The following is a 21,577-nucleotide window of genomic DNA, read 5'->3' as shown; positions in this document are numbered from 1 at the left end:
TCCTTTGGCTAAAGTATTCAGCTTGGTGGGTTGTTCATATACTGTATGTTCACCTTTTTGCAGCGATGGGAAGAACTTTGGAATCAAACCTTTGATGTTTTGTAAGGAAAGAGAAGTCACTACTGGCCATATGAGAAATCGTGGGAGGGCACAAATGGGACTTGCAGGTTCAGATTTGTGAGGGTGAGGTGCTGCCCTGAGGCTTCAGGGCCTGGGGCAGGGTGTTGAAATAGCTGTTCTTCAAAAGGAATGTAGTATGTTCTAGGGGTGAAAGTTACTTGGGGTGTGTAAGAATTCACGTATGTGATTCGTATCTACTTGTATGTGTCTTAACTAAATTGGTTTTGGTTTCTTGTGTAGTTTGAATTCTTTAGATAAACTTGAATCAGACTGGGGTCCTCTTTGCCGCCTTGCTTACCTTTGGAGCCCTGGTTCGGAGCTACAGGTTCACCACTGCTGCTTCCTCATTGTGGCATCCAGAGTTCAGGCTCATACCACTATACCATGAACAGTCATAATAATAATAGCAGCAATGTAGTAAGCAATAATAGTCTGTATGCCAGCTACTGTTCTAAAAGTTTGACATGTATTATCTCACTTAGTCTCATCACAGCCTTATCAAGTAGGCACTATCATTATCTCACCCATCCAGAAAATTCCTTTCTTGAACTCTGTCTCTGTGCTATTCTATATTTTTCCCCCACGTCTTCTTACTTATTTGTCCATTCATCCTGCATCCCATTCTTTTCCCCTGTACCCACCGTATACATTTTATCAGACAGAGGAGGAAGACTATTCCTGACAAAAGAACAGCATGAGCAAAGTAAAGGAAGAATAAAAGTGTATGGTATGTTTTCAAGGAATGACCAGGAATTATCTGGCATGGAGGATACTTGAGGAACAGTAGTAAGAGGTAAAACTAAAAATACAGGACCCTGTGAACAAGTTGCAGAGACCCTTGAAAGGAATGCCAGGAGGCGTGGCGTTTTAAATTCGGAAGTGATAGCGAATCTGTTACATAGGGTAACTCTGATGGAGAGTGGGTTAGAGAGTGATAAACAGCTTAGGATTTGGTTGCATTAGCCTGGGTGAGAGGGGCTGCAGTTGGTCTGTGGCTGGGGAGAAGTAACCATTTCGACATTTTAGAGACAATCAATAGGATTTGGTTTTTGAAAAAAAAATCCAAATAACAGAAAAGTACAAAGGAAGTGTCACCATAGTCTTGGCATCAGAGGTTCAACATTTTAAAATGCTGGTGCACATCCTTTCAGACATTTGTGTATTTTTGCAAATGTGCTTATGTGTTTTTTTGTTTTTATTGCCAATTTTACTGTGGTAACATACACATAAAATTTACCACCTTAACCTTTTTTTTTTTTTTTTTTTTAAACTAAAAGAACCTCTACGGCCAACATTGATTGGGCTTTTGAACTCACGACCTGGAGATTAAAAGTCACATTCTCGGCCAACTGACCCAGCCAGATACCTTCATCTTAACCATTTTTAACTGTACAGCTTAATGGTATTAAGTACGTTCATAATGCTGTGTAACCATAATCACACCATCTATCTCCGTAACTTTTTGTCTTGTAAAACTGAAACTCTGTACTCGTTAAACAATACCTCTCCGTTCCTCTTTCCTCCTAGCCCTTGGTAACCACCATTTCACGTTCTATGTCTATGATTTTGACTGCTCTTACATACCTCATATAAGTGGAATCATATAATATTTGTCTCTTTTGTGACTGGCTTGTTTCATTTAGCATAATGTCCTGAAGGTTCCATTTATGTGTGTATGTTTCTACATAAATTGACTCATACATTTGCTATTCTTCTGTGTCCTGCTCTCCCCCCAGTCTTAGCAGTATGTTATGGATAACTTTATGTGTTAATGTTACACAACTGTACATCAGTGGTCTCAATATGGGATCATTTTGCCCCCCAGGGGACATTTGCAATTTCTGGAAACATTTTTGGTTGTAACAACTGGGGAGGTTGGTCCCTGACATATATTGGGTAGAGACCAGGAATGCTGCCAAACATCCTACTTTGCATAAAACAGCTCCTCACAACAAAGATTTATTTGGCCCAAAATAGTAATATATTGTACTGAGGTTAAGAAACCCTGTTTACTTTATTGGTTGTTAAATTTTGAAGTAATTTAGATTTACACAAGAGTTTCAAAGATAGTAGAGAGAGTTCTTGTATACCTTTACCTATCTTCTCCTAAAATTAACATCTTGCATCATCATGGTACATTTGCCAACACTAAGAAATTGACATAGGTACGGTACTGTTAACTGTAGACCTTACTTGGTTCTCACTAGTTATCTACTAATGTCCTTATTCTGTTTCAGGATCCCATCTAGGGTCCCACATTGCATTTAGTTTTCGTGTCTGTTTAGGTTCCTCCAATCTGTGACAGTTTCTCAGACTCTTCCAGTCTATGACTTCAAAACTGTTGAAGGGTACTTGTCAGCTATTTTGTAGAATGTTTCTTAATTTGGGTTTCTCATGATTACACTGGCATTACAGATTTGGGGAAAGCATACCCTTCTCATTACATCATATCAGGGTATGATGTCAACATGACTTATTTCTGGTGCTGTTAACGTTAACCTTGATTGTTTGGTTTGGGTTGCATCTGCCAGATTTTGCCACTGTGAAGCCCCATTTGTTAGAAATGACTTGCTAAGTCCGGCCCACATTGAAGGGGAGGGGATTTAAGCTCTACCTCCTGAAGGGAGGAATATCCAAGAATGTGTGGGTGTATGTTAAAAGCACCACAATAATTAATAAATATTTTAGAGGAGATACTTTGAGACAATTCAGATGTCCTGTTTTTCCTTAAAGTTTCACTCACTAATTTAAGGATTTGTCAGTGGATCATTCCTGCTGCAGTTACTATGATAATTTACTTCATTCCTTCTACTTTTATGAATTGTAATTTTTGTGGAATGAGTTGTCCTTTTTCCTCACTTATTTACATCATTTACTTGTATAGTATGGATATTTATTTTATTCTTTGGGTTATAATCCAATACGGTGTTTTGTTGCTCAGATTATTCCAACTTTGGTTATTGAGCGCTCTTTCATATTGACTCTGTGTCCTTTGGCATGCCTCCATGTTTGTTTAGTACTTCCTTTCTGGCACTGCAAGATGCTCGCAGCTTATGTTTGTCTTGCCCCAGCCCTAGAATCAGCCATTTTCCCAAGGAGCCCTGATTCCTTTTATTGGTGAATGTTTTTCTTTTGTTTTGTTTGTTTTTTTGTGTGAATGGTATTTAGAAACCAAAATCTGGGGCTCCTGGGTGGCTCAGTCGGTTGGGCGGCCGACTTCGGCTCAGGTCATGGTCTCACGGGTTCGTGAGTTCAAGCCTCTCGGTCAGGCTCTGTGCTGACAGCTCAGAGCCTGGAGTTTGCTTCAGATCCTGTGTGTGTGTATGTGTGTCTCTCTCTCTGCCCCTCTCCCACTGTCTCTCTCTTAAAAATAAACATTAACATTTTTTTTTAATAAAAAAAAAAATGAAACCAAAATCTGGATGCTGGGTGTGTTTGTTGCTTTTGGGATATCATTGTTTCTTGTCTCTTTGGTGGAAAAACCTAGGAAACATGCTTATGTACACTAATCCTTGTATACACAAATATCTATGTATCTATCTACATATATATGAAAATAAACATGTGTTTATACAAATATCTCTGACTCTACTCTGGCACCACAGGATCCATCCCAATGTTCTCTATTTGTGTTCTCTTTCTCAGAGAGTAAGAAATTTGGCTTCTCATTGGCTATAATATATTTATTTATTTATGCAACCTGTAAAGTAGTTTCAGTAGTTACTTATGTAAAAAACAAACTTACCAATTAAAAAATTTTTTAAATGTTTATTTATTTTTGAGAGAGAGAGACAGAGCACGACTGGGGGAGGGGCAGAGAGAGAGGGAGACACAGAATCTGAAGCAAGCTCCATGCTTGAGCTTTCAGGACAAAGTCCCACAGGACAGAGCCCCACGCGGGGCTCGAACTCACAAACTGTGAGATCACGACCTGAGCCAAAGTCAGATGCCCCAACCGACTGAGCCACCCAGCCGCCCCAACAATTTACCAATTAGGTATAATGTTTGTGTACAGTTCTTTTTGTTCATTTTAGCCTATAGTATCTAGTCATAATGTTATACACAGTTATTTAGGTAAGCTCCTTTTTTTCCCCCTCCACTGCCCTTCAGTGAGGTAATGCTGTGCATTTGTAACACAGGTAGATTCATTTATTGCAGTCTGCATTCTATCCTGGGTTCCCCAGAAGTTGTTTTTTTTGTTTTGTTTTTTTAAATTGCATACAGTAAAGTGCATTCTTTGTTGAGTACAGTTTTATGGGTTTTGACAAATGCAGAGTCAGGTTTCTACCATCACAGTACCGTACTAAACAGTTCCATCACTCTAAAAATTTTCTTGTATGGCCTCTTTGTAGTCAGCTCTTCTACCTACCCCACCTTTCAACAACCACTGATCTGTTTTCCATCCCCTTGTTTTTTGCCTTTTCTGGAATGTAATGTACATGGAATCATACAATATGCAGCCTTTGGGGTCTGGCTTTTTCACCTAGCAAAAAGTACCTTTTAAATCTCCCAAGTCCATTACTCTTTATTGCTAAGTGTCATTCCATTGTATGGATGTACCATCGTATGCCCATTCACCTAAGAGAGGACATGTGAATTTCCAGTTTTTAGCACTTATAAAGAAAGCTGTTATAAACATTCATGTGCCGATGGTTTAACTTTATAGGAAACCCTTATAGGATTTTCCAAAATGGCTGTGCCATTTTGCATTCCTACCAGCAGTGAATGAGAATTTCTGTTCCTCTGTATCCTCCCCAGGATTTGGTATTGTCTTTTTTTTTTTTTTTTTTTTTTTTTTTTTTTTAATTTTAGCAATTCTAATAGGTATGTACTAGTATCTCAGGGTGGTCAATTTACATTTCCCTAAAGGCTAATGATGTTGAGCATCTTTTCATATGCTTATTTGCCATCTGTGTGTCTTTGAAGTGTTTGTCAGATTTTTTGGTGGATGTGTTTGTCTTATTCTTGACTTTTAAGAGTTCTTTATATATCCTGGGTACAAATTCTTTATTAGATTTGTTATTTGCCAGTATTTTCTCCTGCTCTGTGGCTTATTTGTTTTTCATTTTCTTCACAGTGTCTTTGACAAAACAAAAGTTTTAAATTTTCACAAAGTCCAATTTTTTTTTCTTTTATGGATTGTGTCTTTGGTTTCCTACCCTAAAAACTCATTGGCAACCCCAAGGTCATGCAGATTTTCTTGCCATTTTTTAAAAAAGTTTTAAATGTTTTATTTATTTTTGAGAGAGCGAGAGCTAGTGAAAGAGCGTGGGGAAGGGGCAGAGAGAGAGGGATACATAGAATCTGAAGCAGACTCCAGGCTCTGAGCTGTCAGCACAGAGCCGGACGCAGGACTTGAACTCATGAACCGCGAGATCATGGCCTGAGCCAAAGTCAGAAGCTTTACCAACTGAGCCACCCAGGCGCCCCTCACCATTTATTAAGAGAAGTATTATTTAAAGAAAAATTGTATAGTTTTGCATTTTACATGTAGGTTTGTGAGCTGTTCTGAATAAATTTTTGTATAAGGTATGATATTATGGACATCCAGTTGTGCCAGCACTGATTTTGAAAGGCTAGCCTTTCTCCATTAAATTGCCTTTGTACTTCTGTCAAAAGCCAGTTTATATTTGTGCGGGTCTATTTCTGGGCTGTGTTCTGTTCCATTCATCTATGTGTCTCTTCTTTTGCCAATATTGCATTGTCTTGATTACAGTGGCTTTATAATAAGTCTTGAAATTGGATAGCGTAAGCCTTCCAACTTTCTACTTGGTTGTTTTTAATCTCCGGGTAGTCTATTTTTTTTTTAATTAATTTATTTTTTTTATTTTGAGAGAGAGCACAAGCACAGGAGGGGCAGAGAGAGAGAGAGAGAGAGGGAGAGAGAGAGAGAGAGGGAATCTCAAGCAGGCGTCACGCTTTCAGCACGGAGCCCAATGCGGGGCTCGATCCCATAAACCATGAGATCATGACCTGAACCGAAATCAAGAGTCAGGTGCTTAAGTAACTGAGCCACCCAGGCACCCCATCTGTGTAAGTCTGTTTTATAGATGTATCATAATTAATGAGGTTTCTACTGAAGGACATTTAAAGGGTTGTTTTTTGCTATAATAAATGATGCTGAGATGAACATCTTCACACATACATCTTTTTGGACTGTGTGATTCCTTTTTCAGGATAATTCCTAGAATGGGAATACTGGGTAAGATGTAAACATTACCTCTTTTTTCCTCCCAATTTTCTGAGGTTATTAGAGGTTATATTATTTTTCTCATTGAGGTAAAATTCATATGATGTCAGCCATTTTAAATTGTTTTTTGTTTTTTAAAGTTTATTTATTTTGCGGGAGAGAGCACACACATGGGAGAGGGGCAGAGAGAGTGGGAGAAAGAGAATCTCAAGTAGGCTCTGCTCTGTCAGTGCAGAGCCGGATGTGGGGCTCGATCTCATGAACCGTGAAATCATGACCTGGGCCAAAATCAAGAGTCAGACGTTTAAACATCTGAACCACACAGGTGCCCAGCATCAGCCATTTTAAAGTGAATGATTCTGGGGCATCTGGCTGGCTCAGTCAGTAGAGCATGTGACTCTTGATCTCAGGGTTGTGAGTTCGAGCCCCATGTTGGGTGTATAGATTACTTAAAAAATCATATCTTTAGGGGCGCCTGGGTGGCGCAGTCGGTTAAGCGTCCGACTTCAGCCAGGTCACGATCTCGCGGTCCGTGAGTTTGAGCCCCGCGTCGGGCCCTGGGCTGATGGCTCAGAGCCTGGAGCCTGTTTCGGATTCTGTGTCTCCCTCTCTCTCTGCCCCTCCCCCGTTCATGCTCTGTCTCTCTCTGTCCCAAAAATAAATAAAAAACGTTGAAAAAAAAATTAAAAAAAATCATATCTTTAAAGTGAACGATTCAGTGTCATTTGGTATATTCACAGTGGTGTACAACCATACCCTCTGTCTAGTTCCAAAATATTTCCACCACCCCAAAAGAAAACCCCATACCCATTAAGCAGTTACTTGCCCATTTCCCCTTCCCTCCCAGCTCCTGGCAAATACTTGTCTGCTTTCTGTCCCTATAGATTTTACCTATTCCGGATATTTGATATAAATGCAATCATATAATCTGTTAGCATGTATTGGTAATTTATTCCTTTTTATGGTTGAATAATTTTCCTTTGTATGTATAGATCACAATTTGTCCCATCTATTGATGGGCATTAGTACCTTAGGCTATTATGAATAGTGCCACTGTGAACTTGTATGTGTATGTACATGTATTTGTTTGATTATCTGTTCTTAGTTATTTTTGGGTAATACCTAGGAGTAGAATTGCTGGGTCATGGTAATTCTATGTCTACCTTTTTGAGGAATTGCCAAACTGTTTTACACAATGGCTATATTATTTTACATTCCCACCAGCAATGTGTAAGGGTATCAATTTCTCTACCTTGTCTCCAATACTTGTTATTTTTCCTTTTAAAAAATTATGTTTAACTTTTATTATTTTTTTAGTTTTGTTTATTTTAAGACAGAGGGCACAAGCCGGGGAGAGGCAGAGAGAGAATGCTAAGCAGGCTTTGCACTCCATGCTGAGCTCAACATGGGGCTTAGTCTCATAACGGTGAAATCATGACCTAGCCAAAATCAGGAGTTGGACGCTCAAACGATTGAGCCATCCAGGCACCCTTTTCCTTTTTAATAAAATTTTCCTTAAAAAAAAAAAAAAATTATAGCATCCTAGTGGGTGTGAAAGTGGTATCACTTTAAGAGTTTTGATTTACATTTTCTTTTTTTTTTTTTTAAATTTTTTTTTTCAACGTTTTTATTTATTTTTGGGACAGAGAGAGACAGAGCATGAACAGGGGAGGGGCAGAGAGAGAGGGAGACACAGAATCGGAAACAGGCTCCAGGCTCCGAGCCATCAGCCCAGAGCCTGACGCGGGGCTCGAACTCACGGACCGCGAGATCGTGACCTGGCTGAAGTCGGACGCTCAACCGACTGCGCCACCCAGGCGCCCCAGATTTACATTTTCTTAGTGGCCATTTGTGTAATATCTTCTTTGGAAAAAATATCTATTTAGGTCTTGTGTTCATTTTTTAAATTTTTTTAATGTTTATTTTTGAGATGAGAGAGACAGAGTATGAGTGGGGGAGGGGCAGAGAGAGAGGGAGACACAGAATCCCAAGCAGGCTCTAGGCTCTGAGCTGTCAGCACAGAGCCGGATGTGGGGCTTGAACCCACGAACCGTGAGATCGTGAGCTGAGCTCAAGTAGGACACTCAGCTGACTGAGCCACCCACGTGCCCCTTGTGTTCATTTTTAAATTGGGTTGGTTGTCTTTTTGTTGCTGGTTGGCACACATTACATTTTGATACATATTGCCAGACTTTTGGTTTGAAGAAAGTTTGTATCAGTGGTATGTGTATTTTTGTTCACCCTTGCAATTCTGTGTATTACCTATCTTTTCATTATTATAGTTTGGCAAACAAGTGAATTTCATTTTGATTTCATTTCTTTGGTTAATTGTCTTTTCAAGGGTGCATTGGTCATTTGTGTATTGCTTGTTTTAATTCCTTGCTCATACCTGTTATGCCCACTTCTATATAATGGTTTTCATTTATGTGTTTATTGCTTTGTAAGAGTTTTTTGTGTATTGTAAGTTTGAATCCTTTACGCAGTCTCATGTATTGGAAGTATTTTTTTCAGTTGGTCATTTGTCTTTTGACTTGTATGATTTTTTTGGGGTCATAATAAATGTTTTAGGTTTGTATGTTCTCATACTTTTTGTGAGTACATGTTACTTTTAACATTCTTTTAGAAAGAGAATGTTATGGGGGGGGGGGGGGGCACCCGGCTAGCTCAGTCAGTAGAACATGGACTCTTGCTCTCTGGGTCATGAGTTCAAGTCCCATGTTGCGCATAGAGCCTACTTTATTATTTTTTCTTAAAGATTTAAAAACTTTTTAAAATGTTTATTTATTTTTGAGAGAGAGAGAGAGAGAGGCAGAGCGTGAGCCAGGGAGGGGCAGAGAGAGAGAGAGGGAGACACCGAATCCGAAGCAGGCTCCGGACTCTGAGCTGTCAGCACAGAGCCCAGTACGGGGCTCCAACTCATGAACATTGAGACCATGACCTGAGCTGAAGTCAGACGCTTAACTGATTGAGCCACCCAGGTGCCCCGAGTCTACTTTAAAAAAAAAATGAGAATGTTATAATAGATTTATAATGTATTGAACTGTTGGAACTTACAGATGTGAACAAAAAGTATTGTTGATGCTCTTGTGTAAATGAAGGTATACTCAGGCCTCCTTGCCTTCAGCATGCCTGTTGCTCTTTGCTTGCAGTCCCCTACATGCATAATTACAGATGGAATATGGGATTCTGTGTTGTCCAGGTGGGTACTTTTGGTTAGCTACCCCACTACCCAGTTTCCTTACTTTCCTTTTTTTTTTTTTTTTGGTTTACATCTTGCTAGTGCCTAGCATCATAACTTGTAACGGTGGTTCTCACTCCCAGGTGCACATTGTAATCACCTGGGTAGCATTAAAAAACATTGATGCTCAGGCTTATAGTATTCAGAAAGTGTGTATTGATTAGAATTAGATTTAGATGATTTGCCTAATAGGCAAATGTTTCCTAATTTATAGTCTGTCTTTACTCTGAGGTCTTCATTTAGCTTGTTTAGCCTAGCAGGCAGTTTTATTTACTGAGAAAACTGGGTTTTAGTCTCAGCTTTGCCACTAACTCGCTGTACTTATAACCTGGGACAAGATACTGCCCTCTCTGGGCTTTAGTTTCCTCTTTGGCTATATTAGTGAGGGAGGACTGATTAGATCAGATCAGGGTTGGGCAGACTTTTTCTGTTAAGGTCCAGTTAGTAAATATTTTAGGCTTTGTGGGTCATACAGTGTCAGTGTCTATTTTATTTATTTTTTATTTGTTTTGAGAGAAAGAGTGGGCATGCTTGTGTGTGGGAGGGGCAGAGAGAGAGAGAGAGAGAGAGGGAGAGGGAGAGGGAGAGGGAGGGAGGGAGAGAATCCCAAGCAGGCTTCGCACTGTCAGCACAGACCCTGAAGCCAGGCTTGATCCCCATGAATCCCAAGATCATGACCTGAGCTGAAATAGACACTTAACCAGCTGAGCCACACAGGCTCTCCTGTCTGTCATGGTGTCTAAAGCTCCTTTTAGCTCTGGTATTTTGTGGTTCTCTTGTTTCAAACCCTAGCCAGGGGTCTCACCTCGAAACACCAAGAAAAATCTTGTTTAATAACCACCAATTAAATATAGATAATGCCAAGCACTTCTATAGTGCTTATTACCATTTGCCTGCCATTATTCTAAGTATTTCATCTATATTAACTCTAATCTCCAGAATAACATAGTGAGGAGTGTAGGTACTATTATTATTATTATTATTCCCATTTTATAGATTAGGATACTTGAGGCAAGGAAAACTAAGATACTTCAATATCCTGCAAAATGAAGTTGGGTAATGGAGTCAGAATTTGAACCCATGCTTCTGGCTCCATCATACACTGTTGGCTTTCCCTAACTTAGATACAGACCTCCAAATAATATATGCTCTATCTCAGGTATCTTAAAATAAAATCTCACTGAAACCGTCAAAAGTGGGCCAATCTGGAGGCTGTAAAATTGGCCACAAGAAGAGCTTTATTATTGATTTTATTTTCTCAAAAGAGCCCTTTTGTTTCTGTCCCAGCATTATGGTCACATGGCATCGTCTTTGTTTATATTTTCAGCTTTCTATCATATTTACTCTTCAAAACCTTGAAGGGGTTCAGTGTATGGAAGCTGTCTTCTCAGTTTCTGGAATTTAATTTCACCTTAGTAGGAATTCATTACTTCAGTCAAGCAAACAGACTAGAGTCAAATGGGAATAAAAACTCCTCATGAGAGGCAGCAGAAACCGCTTGTGTTATGGGCAGGGCATCTAGGCTTTAGTCGTGTCTCTATTGCCAGCCAATTATATATGCAGGGGAGCTCCCTGAGCCTCTGTATTCTCAAGTATAAAATTTCAGGTGATCGGACCGGGTAGATGATCTCGGAATTTCCTTACATCCATGCTTTGCCAGGGCTTGCAGGTGGACGTCTAAGCAGCCACTGCAGAGGCTCTCCGTTGCAGAGTTTCTCATACTTCAACTTTAAAGTATGTTAAAAGTATGTTAACTTTAAAGTATGCCGGTTTTGCATTCTCTACCCTGATCTGTCTACATTTATTTATCTATTTACTTATTTAAACGTTTATTTATTTATTGAGAGGGACGAGTGGAGAAGGGCAGAGAGAGAGAGAGAGAGAGAGAGAAAATCCCATGCAGGCTCCGCACTGTCAGCACGGAGCCCGATGTGGGGCTTGAAGTCAGGAACCACGAAATCATGACCTGAGGCAAAGAAATCAAGACTGGGATGCTCAATCTACTGAGCCACCCAGGTGCCCCTGTGTACATTTATTTAGATGTAAAAATTCATGTTTTATGTTCTTTTTACCAATTAGGAAGATCCGGTGCTTAAGAAGAATGCATAGTGTACTTATTATGTATGCACCTCTCAGTTTGAGAAGCATGGCCTTGTATTATGATTGTAGTTCCTTTTCCCTTAAATAGAGATAGCCATTGGAGGACCAAAAGTCTCTATCTGCACTGCAAATTCCAAACCACTCCTCTCACTAGACTGAACACATCAGGTACAGGTTCTCCCACTTTCTGAGCATCTTAATCTGTCTGATTTAGTCAGCATGTCTGCAGTTGAACTTCTGCCAAGCAAAGCTAAAAGGAGTAGTTGCCTGCCCTGTTCCTGCAGCTAATTCATTCTTTCTTAATAAAGTGTACATTTTTTAAGAAGTTATCCTTTTATTAAGAAAGAAAAGTTAAATAGGGTGCCTGGGTGGCTCAGTCGGTGGTTAAGCGTCTGACTTTTGATTTCAGCTCAGGTCTTGATCTCAGGGTTGTGAGTTCAAGCCCTACATTGGGCTCCGTGCTGGGTGTGAAGCCTACTAAGAAAGAGAGAAAGAGAGAGGGAGGGAGGGAAGGAAGTTAGGCAAGAGATTTGACCTTTTCTCTACTTTTCCACATCTCTTCATTTGAATAATCAAATTCAAAATCTTAAAAAAAAATTTTTTTTTAGTGTTTTCTTTATTTTTGAGACAGAAAGAGACAGCGTGAGCAGGGGAGGGGCAGAGAGAGAGCGAGACACAGAATCTGAAGCAGGCTCCAGGCTCTGAGCGGTCAGCACAGAGCCCAACACAGGGCTGGAACTCACGAACCGCGAGATCATGACCTAAGCCGAAGTCGGATGCTCAACCGACTGAGCCACCCAGGTGCCCCAAATTCAAATTCTTTTAATCAAAAAGGAAAATCAACTTTTGGTGATAGAGGCAGGAAAGCGATTGAAGGATTTCAGGATCTAATTTGGATTGGGAAGGAAATGAAGTTAAAAGGGGGAAGATAACTTATGAGGAAGAAACCAAACAAGGAGGGCAGCTTTTCATTTTGCTTATAAACAGCTATGTTGGGGCATCATAGCCAACCTGAACTCAGACAGAGCTCCACGATCTGCCCAGTGTCCAGGATCTTGCTGATTAACACACTTATTAGGGCCACCCTACAGCATAAAAACCCTAAAGGGTTGGAGCCACGTTGCCTGGATTTTAAGTCCTAGCCCCACTACTTACTAGCTATGCAACCTCTCTGTGCTTCAGATTTTTTTTTTTATGTTTATTATTTATTTTGAGAGAGACAAAGATAACACAAGGGTGGGAGGGGCAGAGAGAGAGACGGAGAGAGAGAATCCCAAGCAGACTCCACGCTGTCAGCACAGAGCCTGATGAGGGGCTCAAACCCATGAAACTGTGATATCCTGACCTAAACCAAAACCACCCAGGGATTTTGGGGAGTTTCTCCATGGTGAAATTTCTTTGGACCAGGGTTTCTCAACTTCAGGACTGTTGACATTTTGGGTTGGGATAATTTTTTGCTGTGTGAGCTCTTGTTTCCTTGTAGTATCCAGTTAAATACCTAGAACATTAAATGTTTGGTGGTTATGATATTTAAAGAAGATGGTACAGTCACACTCTAATGTCTCTTAGAAACTTTAAATCACGTATGTCTTTATAGTACAGTTATTTGTATCTCTGTTTCTGCTAGCCTGGACTCCTTGAGGACAGGGACCCTTTCTTAATCTTCTTTGCATGCCTAACATCTTGCAGATTACCTGGCACATAATAGACTCAGTAAATGTTTGCAGAGATAAGTCAGTTATGTTGATAATTGGCTAAGTAGGTTAAACCTGGGATTTTTCAGAATATTTCAGCTATCAGACCTCACAAAGAGGCCAGAGCCTCCTTAGTATTGACAGAATCTGATTTGTGCAGAGAGAAGCATTTTATCCACTCATTTCTGTGTACACAGATCACAGGTGTCTTCTGGGAGAGTAGGAGATGGAACCGAGTGGCATACTGCCTTTAAAAGATAACACAAACCCTTTAAGCTCTTCTTAGCACCCAGGGCTGCCTGTTCTATAGGCGAAGTCACACTGAAACTATAATTGAAGCTGGAAAATAGGTGGAATGTAAAGCAATCAGCTACAAACCTGACTTACCCTGGTAGAATGTTGTTTTGTGGGCAGGTAATAAGCCCAGTTGGGGCATTTGCAATATAAATATCTGTATGGACCAAATGTGACCTTTACAAAATTGATTGGTTTCTAAATTTGTTTAGATATTTATCCTTAGTGCATATGTGTAAAATGTTGCTGTGTTTTTGCTTTTTGGCTGGGTGGTATGATTTTAATTGATAAGCAATGTATGCCCTAAAATGCATCATTCATGAGGCACCTGGCTGGCTCAGTTGGTGGAGCATGTGACTCTTTATCTCAGGATTATGTGTTCAAGCCCCCTGTTGGGTGTAGAGATTACTTAAAAGTAAAATCTTAAATGCATAATTCGTAGGTGTACAAAAAGTGAAAATACCTGTGTAGGGGTGCTTGGGTGGCTCAGTCAGTTAAGCGTCGACTCTTGGTTTCAGCTCAGGTCACGATCTCACAGTTCGTGAGTTTGCTGCCTTGCTCCCTCTTGCCCCAGCTTGCTCTCTCTTTCTCTCTCTCTCTCTCAAAAAAATGAAACATTAAAAAATTTAAAAAGTGAAAATACCTGTGTAACCACAACTCAGTTCAAGAAGTAGAACGTTACCAGTCCTCTCAGTAGTTTTGAAAATTGTGATTTGATCCAGCAATTCCATTTCTGGGTGTATATTTAAAAGAATTGAAAAATTCAGCAAATGTTTGAAAATTTCATTTCATTGCAGATAATTCACTGTTTTCTCATTGTGCTGAAAATCTGTCATCCAAGTCTTTCGTTGTTATTGTGGTAAAGTATACATGACATAAAATGTACCATTTTACCATGCATTAAGCACATTCACATTGTTCTGCAACCTTCACACTATATCTCCAGATCTTTTTCATCTTCTCAACTGAAATTCTGTACCCATTTTTTTTAAGTAAAAAAATTTTTTTAAAAACATTTATTTTTGAGAGAGAGAGAGAGAGAGAGAGAGAGAGCGAGCGAGCATGAGTGGGGGAGGGACAGAGAGAGAGAGAGAGACACAGAATCGGAAACAAGCTTCAGGCTCTGAGCTGTCAGCACAGAGCCCGATGCGAGGCTCGAACCCGTGAACCCTGAGACACTCAATTGACTGAGCCACCCAGGTGCCCCTGTACCCGTTTTATATGGACTCTTCATTCTTCTCTGCCCCAGCACCTGGCAACCACCATTCTACTTTTTGCCTCTGAATTTTTACTAGTTTAGTTACATCACGTAAGTAGAATCATACAATATTTGGCTTTTTGTTACTGAGTTTTTTTACTTATCATAATATCTTTAAGGTTCATCCATGTTATAGTATGTGTCAGAATTTCCTTCCCTTTTAGGGCTGAATAATAATGGAATAACACATTTTATTGATCCATTCATTCATGGTGGACTGTTGGGTTGCTTCTACCTTTTGGCCTCAGTGAGTGATGCTGCTATTATAGACATGGGTGTATAAATACCTGTTCAGCTCCCTGCTTTCAATTCTTTGGGGTACATACCCAGAAGTGGAGTTGCTAGATAATATGGTAATTCTATTTTTTTATGTGTTGTTTTTAAGATTTTATTTTTAAGTAATCTACACTCACTGTGGGGCTTGAACTCACAACCTTGAGATCAAGTGTCACATGCTCTACAGACTGAGTCAGCCAGTGTCCCTCTATTTTTTATGTTTTGATGAATCACCGTACTGTTTTCCATCCATAGCTGTGCCATTTTACATTCCCACCAACAGTACAGAGGGGTTCTAATATCTCTACATCTTCACCAACATTTGTTATTTTTTGTTTTTTGATAATAGCTATCTCTGTGTACGAAGTGCATCCAGATTTTTTTATAGGAACTTTTTGTTATGGAAGTTTTCCAACATATAAAAAAAATAGAATGAGTTCCAGTTGAACTTCTGTGTGTCTGTCACCTAGCTTCAGTAAGTTAGGAACACTTGGCCAATCTTGTTTCATTTAGTCTATCCCTCTTCCACCATTATTGGAATGTAGATCCCCGTTGTCATATACTTTTTTTTGTCCTATGGTTAAAAACAGAAAATAAAGATAAAATTTTAATGTTATGAATGTTACTGCAAATTTTACTTGCATCATTGTTTTCCCTTTCATTTAGTGATCATAATTCTTTTCTAAAGTAATCTCTACCCAATGTGGGGCTCGAACTCACAACCCCGAGATCAAGAATCAGATGCCCTAATGACTGAGCGAGCCAGGCACCCCAGTGATCGTAATTCTTGTGTCATTATTAACAAATGTCTTTTCTGCGTCATTCTTGCTCTCGCGCAGTGCAGCTGTAGATGTACTTTACATATGCCCTTCATCTACCCTTGCCTTCTTGCTTATTAAAAATTTATTCAGGGGTAAATGAAAAAAATACACAGTAGCTGTGATCACAAGTTGCACAGTCATTTGTAAGCTCAACTTTAACAGCACATCGCTAACTGTCAAAAGAAGTCATATTAGAATGGAAGAGTGAAGCAACATCATTATAGATATAACCTTGGATCAGCTCTCATGTCTTTGAAAAACATATATACTTCCATTCATAAGTACTTCAGTATACTGTATACCTCAAAGTTAAAGACTCCTTTTTTTTTTTTAAGTTTATTTACTTTTTTTTTTTTTGAGAGAGGGAGTAAGCTGGGGAGGGGCCGAGAGACAGGAGAGGTAGAGAATCCCAAACCAGCTCTGTTCTTTCCTGATGTGGGCTCAAACCCACAAACTGCGAGATTATGATATGAGCCAAAACTGAGAGTCGGACACTTAACCAACTGAGCCACCCAGGCGCCCCAGTGACTCCTTTTTTATTTTCTCCTTTTTAACAAAACAAAACACAAAACCATAAAGCCATATGATACCTAAACATTAACAATCCTTTTATTATCAGATACCTGCTTAGTACCACCATATCTTTATGCCCAGTTTCTTTTAGTCTGATGGTATGGGAAACAAAAGTTGACAAATCGCTCAAAGATGACAATTCACATTGGTAACCAAGATGTAGTACTTTTGTATGAATTACAGTTTTTAGTTTGTTAACTCTGTGAGCAAGAAGTCTTTCCTTAAACCATGAGTACTTCTTTCTGATATTTGTTGGCATTTGCATATACCATAAATAGTGTAGTAGTCTACTTCCTTTAAAATAAGGTGAGCCTCATTCTGGGGTTACCTTCTGTTTGATTTATGTTGATGTGTTTATTTGTTTAAGCTTACTATTTTAAGGAGTTCTAGAAGATACACTTAAAGACGAGACTCAAAATGACAATTTACCGGGTATCTAGGTGGCTCAGTCAGTTGAGTGGCTGCCTCTTGATTTTGTCTCAGGTCACGATCCCAGGGTTGTGGGATTGAGCCCCATGTCAGGCTCTGCGCTGAGCGTGGAGCCTGCTTAAAGATTCTCTCTCCCTCTGCCCCTCTCCCCTCTTGTGCTCGGTTTCTCTTTAAAATTTAAAGAAAAGTGGGGGGGGGGGATGAAAATTTATCTACAAATTTATCTATATGTCGGATAGAACATGCTGGTAGGGATATTTACATTTTGGTTTTTTTGTAAGCTGGGGATGGTAATTTTGCATTTGCAGCGATAATTTCCTTAACATTAATCTCAATGTTAAAAACGAGAATCCACTTACAGGGTTCAGAAATCTTCCACTGGCAAAATCAAGTTGTTGCTGTTTGAGTTCTTTCACGTTGATTGGGTCATTTGGAATGCAACAGAGCCAGCTAAAGTTTGTGGGAAAAGAGGGAGAGGAACACGCAATTGTTAACTCCTTTTCTCCTGTAGTCTTCTTAATTTGTGCAGAAGACTGCGGTGTAGGGTATATCCTATAGCACTTTGTAACATCAGAAGGAAGTCTTGCTCAAGATACACAGAGAGAACACCCTGTGATCTAAGATTCCACCAGTACTCAGGTGTAAGAATGCAAGTTTGTTGTCGGGCACAGATTAAGTGAGTTAAAGGCAGAGCTGATTCTTTCCTGGTGGCTCTTTATATGTCTTATGTGCACTATTTTACTAATTAACAATTTTATTTTACCTGAAGATAGCTTCTGTCCCTGTTGGGTAAAAAACCTCAGTAGCTACCAGCAAAGAGGCTTCAGAGTGATAAATAATAACACTAAATTTATTTCCCATTATCCTTCTGTTGTGATAGTAGTTGTTGTAATACGGGTAGTAATATAATAACCCTTCATAGCATCTGCAGTGTTAGGCAAAAACTAAGTGCTTTGCATGTATTAACTCACTTAATCCATGCAACAACCCCACGAGATAGACATTATTATCCTCATTTTATTGATGAGGGATTGAGGCACAGAGAAGTTAGTAACTGACTACTCCACTGGTACAAATAGCTGGTAAGTGGCAGAGCTAGGAATTGATCTGAGGCAGCCTGGCGCCAGCGTCCTTCCTCCTAACCATTATACTGTGCTGTACTTAATCGACACCCATGTAAGTAAAGGGAAATGTGAGATAAAAAATGCTTTTAACATCTTTGTGGGCTCTATGGAACTTATTATTTGTTCATTCAATGCTCCCTGTAGAATCAGTGATTACAGAGAGAACATTTAATCTCAAAGCATTCATCCCTATTTTCAAACTAGTATTTTCAGATCTGCTCTCCGAGACCTTGCATTTAGAAAAAGTACATTTGAACTTTTTAGTTGAATTGGCAGATCAAGAGCTTACAGGCAGGATATTGCCTTTGAGTATTTAGACTGTATATGCTGGCCCCCTGAAGCAGTAATTTGGTTAGATCACAATGTTTCCACCAGAGTGTAGCAGTATTAGGGGTTCTGACTTCAAAGTGTGTATGTGTGTGTTTTATATGTATCTTTGTAAATAGGCCACTTCTTCACAAATGGAGCCAATGCTATACAAATCCTAAAAATTATGTTTCAGAGCATTTTAATCCAAGAAATATCTAAGCATTTGAAGTAGAACTATGAGCAATGCAAAATGTTACCTTTCTGGAGACTTATGATAAGTAAAATAAATAAAACAACCTGCCCATTTTTAAATGCTTAAAGTTCAGGCCTAAAGAACTTCCAGTTAATCTTGCAGAATTAGTTCTCACTTGAGCACTGATTTACATACACTTTTTATCTTTAAGTTTAAACTAATTGCCACTATTTGATAAGAAAGCCCGTGTTTTGTTTTCTCCTGCTACCTTTGTCCTGGGTTTCTTGGGTGGGTCCCCTATGCCCTGAACACAAATGCTTAGAGCACATCTATTCCGGTGCTTTGCATCAGTCACATGTTTGGCTGGAGGGAGGTACGGATCACCATTCCTACCTCAAATGTGCCTTTTATGGAAGCAGGTGACTATCTCATGCTAATTTTCTTTCCCCTAGGTTTATGAAGGCTTAGACATCATCACCAACAAGGTTTCTGCCCAAGAGCAGAGAATGTGCCAGCACCACATGATCAGCTTTGTGGATCCTCTTGTGACAAATTACACAGTTGTGGACTTCAGGAACAAGGCAACTGCTCTGATATCCTTAGGAAAGACAGCAGCTAGGCTTGTGGGTGCAAGGCAGCCCAAGCCAGAAAGTTTTCTTTTCAGTGACAGTTTCTTCTAAGCAGGGGCACCCAAGACCTAACAACCCATAGGTAGCATCCCCATCTGAACTATATGGATTGAAAGATACAATGCCCTTGCTACTCAGAACCTTGTCTTCAGACTGCAACATTTAGCATCCCTTGGGCACTTATTAGAAATGCTGAATTTGGTCTTCACTCCAGACCTGTTGAATCAGAATCTGCATTTAACAAGAATCCCAGATGATTCATAGGCATGTTAAAATTTGAGAAGCTGTTTTAGTGGCAAGAACACTGATTTAGGAACCAGAAAATCTGTGTTCTAGTCCCAGAACTACCTCTTTGGACCAAGTGGATTTTATTGGGTAGAGAGCATTTACCCCACGGAGCTTCAGTTTCCCACCCTTTAAATGAGGTTACAAAATCAGTTTATAAATATAATGGAGTTACAGTTAGAATTTAATAGGGATTGTTGGGTGAGGGAGGACTGCAAAACACCAATAAAGTTTTTTTTTCTAAAAATATTTTTTTTTCTGTGATCAGTGATCTTTTACTTTTTAAATTTTAATTCCAATATAGTTAACATTAGTTAACATTAGTAACAGTGTTACATTAGTTTTAACACCAATACATTTTTGAAAAGACTAGTATAAGGGAACTGCCCTTGTATTTTAACTGTTCAGACTGCCTTTAATATTTGGACTGCCAGATGGGGCTCCTGGCAGGCTCAGCTGGTAGAGCATGAGACTCTTGATCTCGGGGGTCACAAGTTCAATCAAGCCCTATGCTGGGCATAGAGATTACTTTAAAAAATATATTTGGACTGCTAGATATTAAAACGTAATGAAAATTCATAATAATTATAATAGCATGGAACTTACACTAGACAGACTTATGGCACAGAATAGAGAAAACTCAGAATACAAATTCAAATCAATGTACATACTTAGCTTATGATCAAGGTGGTATTTTAGAACAGTGGAAAAATAAAGCAGCAGTTAATAATTATTCCCAGGACTTGGGGTGCCTAGGTGACCTAGTTGGTTAAGCGTCTGACTTTGGCTTAGGTCACAATCTCGCAGTTCTTGAGTTGGAGCCCCGCATCTGGCTCTCTGCTGTTCAGATCCTCTGTCCCCCTCTCTCTCTGCCCTTCCCCTGCTTGTGCACATGCACTCTCTCTCTCTCTCAAAAATAAACATCAAAAAAATAATTATTTCTAGGACAGCTAATTATTTTGGAAAAAAATAAAATCACAGCCTCATTATATATGACATAAATTGCAGATGGATTTCAGAGTTAAATATGTGTATTCTTAATGAAACTTTAAAACAAATGGGATAATATATAATTGATTACTTATGTGATTTTAACTACACACAGTAGGGAAGGACTTTGTAGATATCTAGTCTTTAAAAAACATTTTTTTAATGGGTTTTTTAAAAAGTTTATTTATTTTGAGAGAGAGAGAGAGTACAAGTTGGGAAGAAGGAGAAAGAGACAATCCCAAGCAGGTACTGATGGTGCAGAGCCTGTTGCAGGGCTCAAAACTGTGAGATCATGACCCAAGCCGAAGTTGGCTGCTTAACCAACTGAGCCACCCAGGTGCCCCTAATGGACTTTTTAACTTAATTTTTTCCCTTGTTGTGTTAAAGTACACACAAAACTTACCACTTAGCCATTTTTTTTTTTTATTTTTTGAGAGAGACAGAATCCCAAGCAGAGAGAGGGAGAGAGGATCCCCAGCAGGTTCTGCATTGTCAGCACAGAGCCCGACGCATGAGATCATGACCTGAGCCAAGAAACCAAGAGTTGGACGCTCGACTGACTGAGCCACCCAGACGCCCCTATAAAGAACGCCTATGGATCAATACGAAAAATACTTAAAGGGCCTTAGTAGTAATTCACAAAGGAAGAAACATAAATAATGGTAACCATGAAAAAGGGCTTACCCTTGCTGTTAAGGCCATGCAAATCAAAATAATGAAATCATATTTTTTTGTCTATCAAATAGGCAGAGATTAAAATGCAGATAATAATTCTTGCTCTACCTGCTTTACAAGGCAATTGTATCAGATGAGATAATGTATATGAAAGCCCTTGGCAAATTAAAACATATCACCAAATGTCCATTGTTGCTTTAAGACAGTTTGGTTGTTCAGAAAGAACTGATAGAAAATGGAGTTTTCATAGGGCAGCATGGGATGACTTAATCACATCACTTACGGGAATGGAGATTTCTGAGTTGAGGTAAGAACTTAGAAACAGAATGTCAGAACTGAAAGTACTTTAAAAAGTATTCTTAGCTTTTTTTTTTTTTAA

The 21,577-nt window shown here is 39.3% G+C and overlaps 1 protein-coding gene across 8 annotated transcripts in view; it reads left to right on the top strand.

Moving 5' to 3' along the window:
• The window catches only part of TRIT1 (tRNA isopentenyltransferase 1), a 58,801-nt gene that overhangs the window by 6,129 nt on the left and 31,095 nt on the right, over positions 1-21,577 (top strand). For 6 of the 8 annotated variants that reach the window (XR_015254624.1, XR_015254625.1, XM_086716575.1 and 3 more), the window contains exon 2: positions 19,072-19,214. The exons of 1 other annotated variant lie outside the window; for it this stretch is intronic. Coding sequence is in view for 5 of the 7 variants with exons in the window: in XM_086716575.1 (XP_086572701.1) it covers positions 19,072-19,214 (143 nt within the window). In the remaining 2 variants the exon portion in view is untranslated. Of the gene's footprint in view, positions 1-17,223; positions 17,670-19,071; positions 19,215-21,577 lie in introns of those variants that run through there. One more of the 8 variants, XM_086716574.1, reaches the window with a different exon arrangement.

Source organism: Puma concolor, chromosome C1 (genome assembly GCF_028749965.1).
Source record: "Puma concolor isolate L17-30 chromosome C1, mPumCon1.1.hap2, whole genome shotgun sequence".
NCBI classification, from domain to species: domain Eukaryota; kingdom Metazoa; phylum Chordata; class Mammalia; order Carnivora; family Felidae; genus Puma; species Puma concolor.
This window is presented reverse-complemented; position numbering and strand designations above follow the sequence as displayed.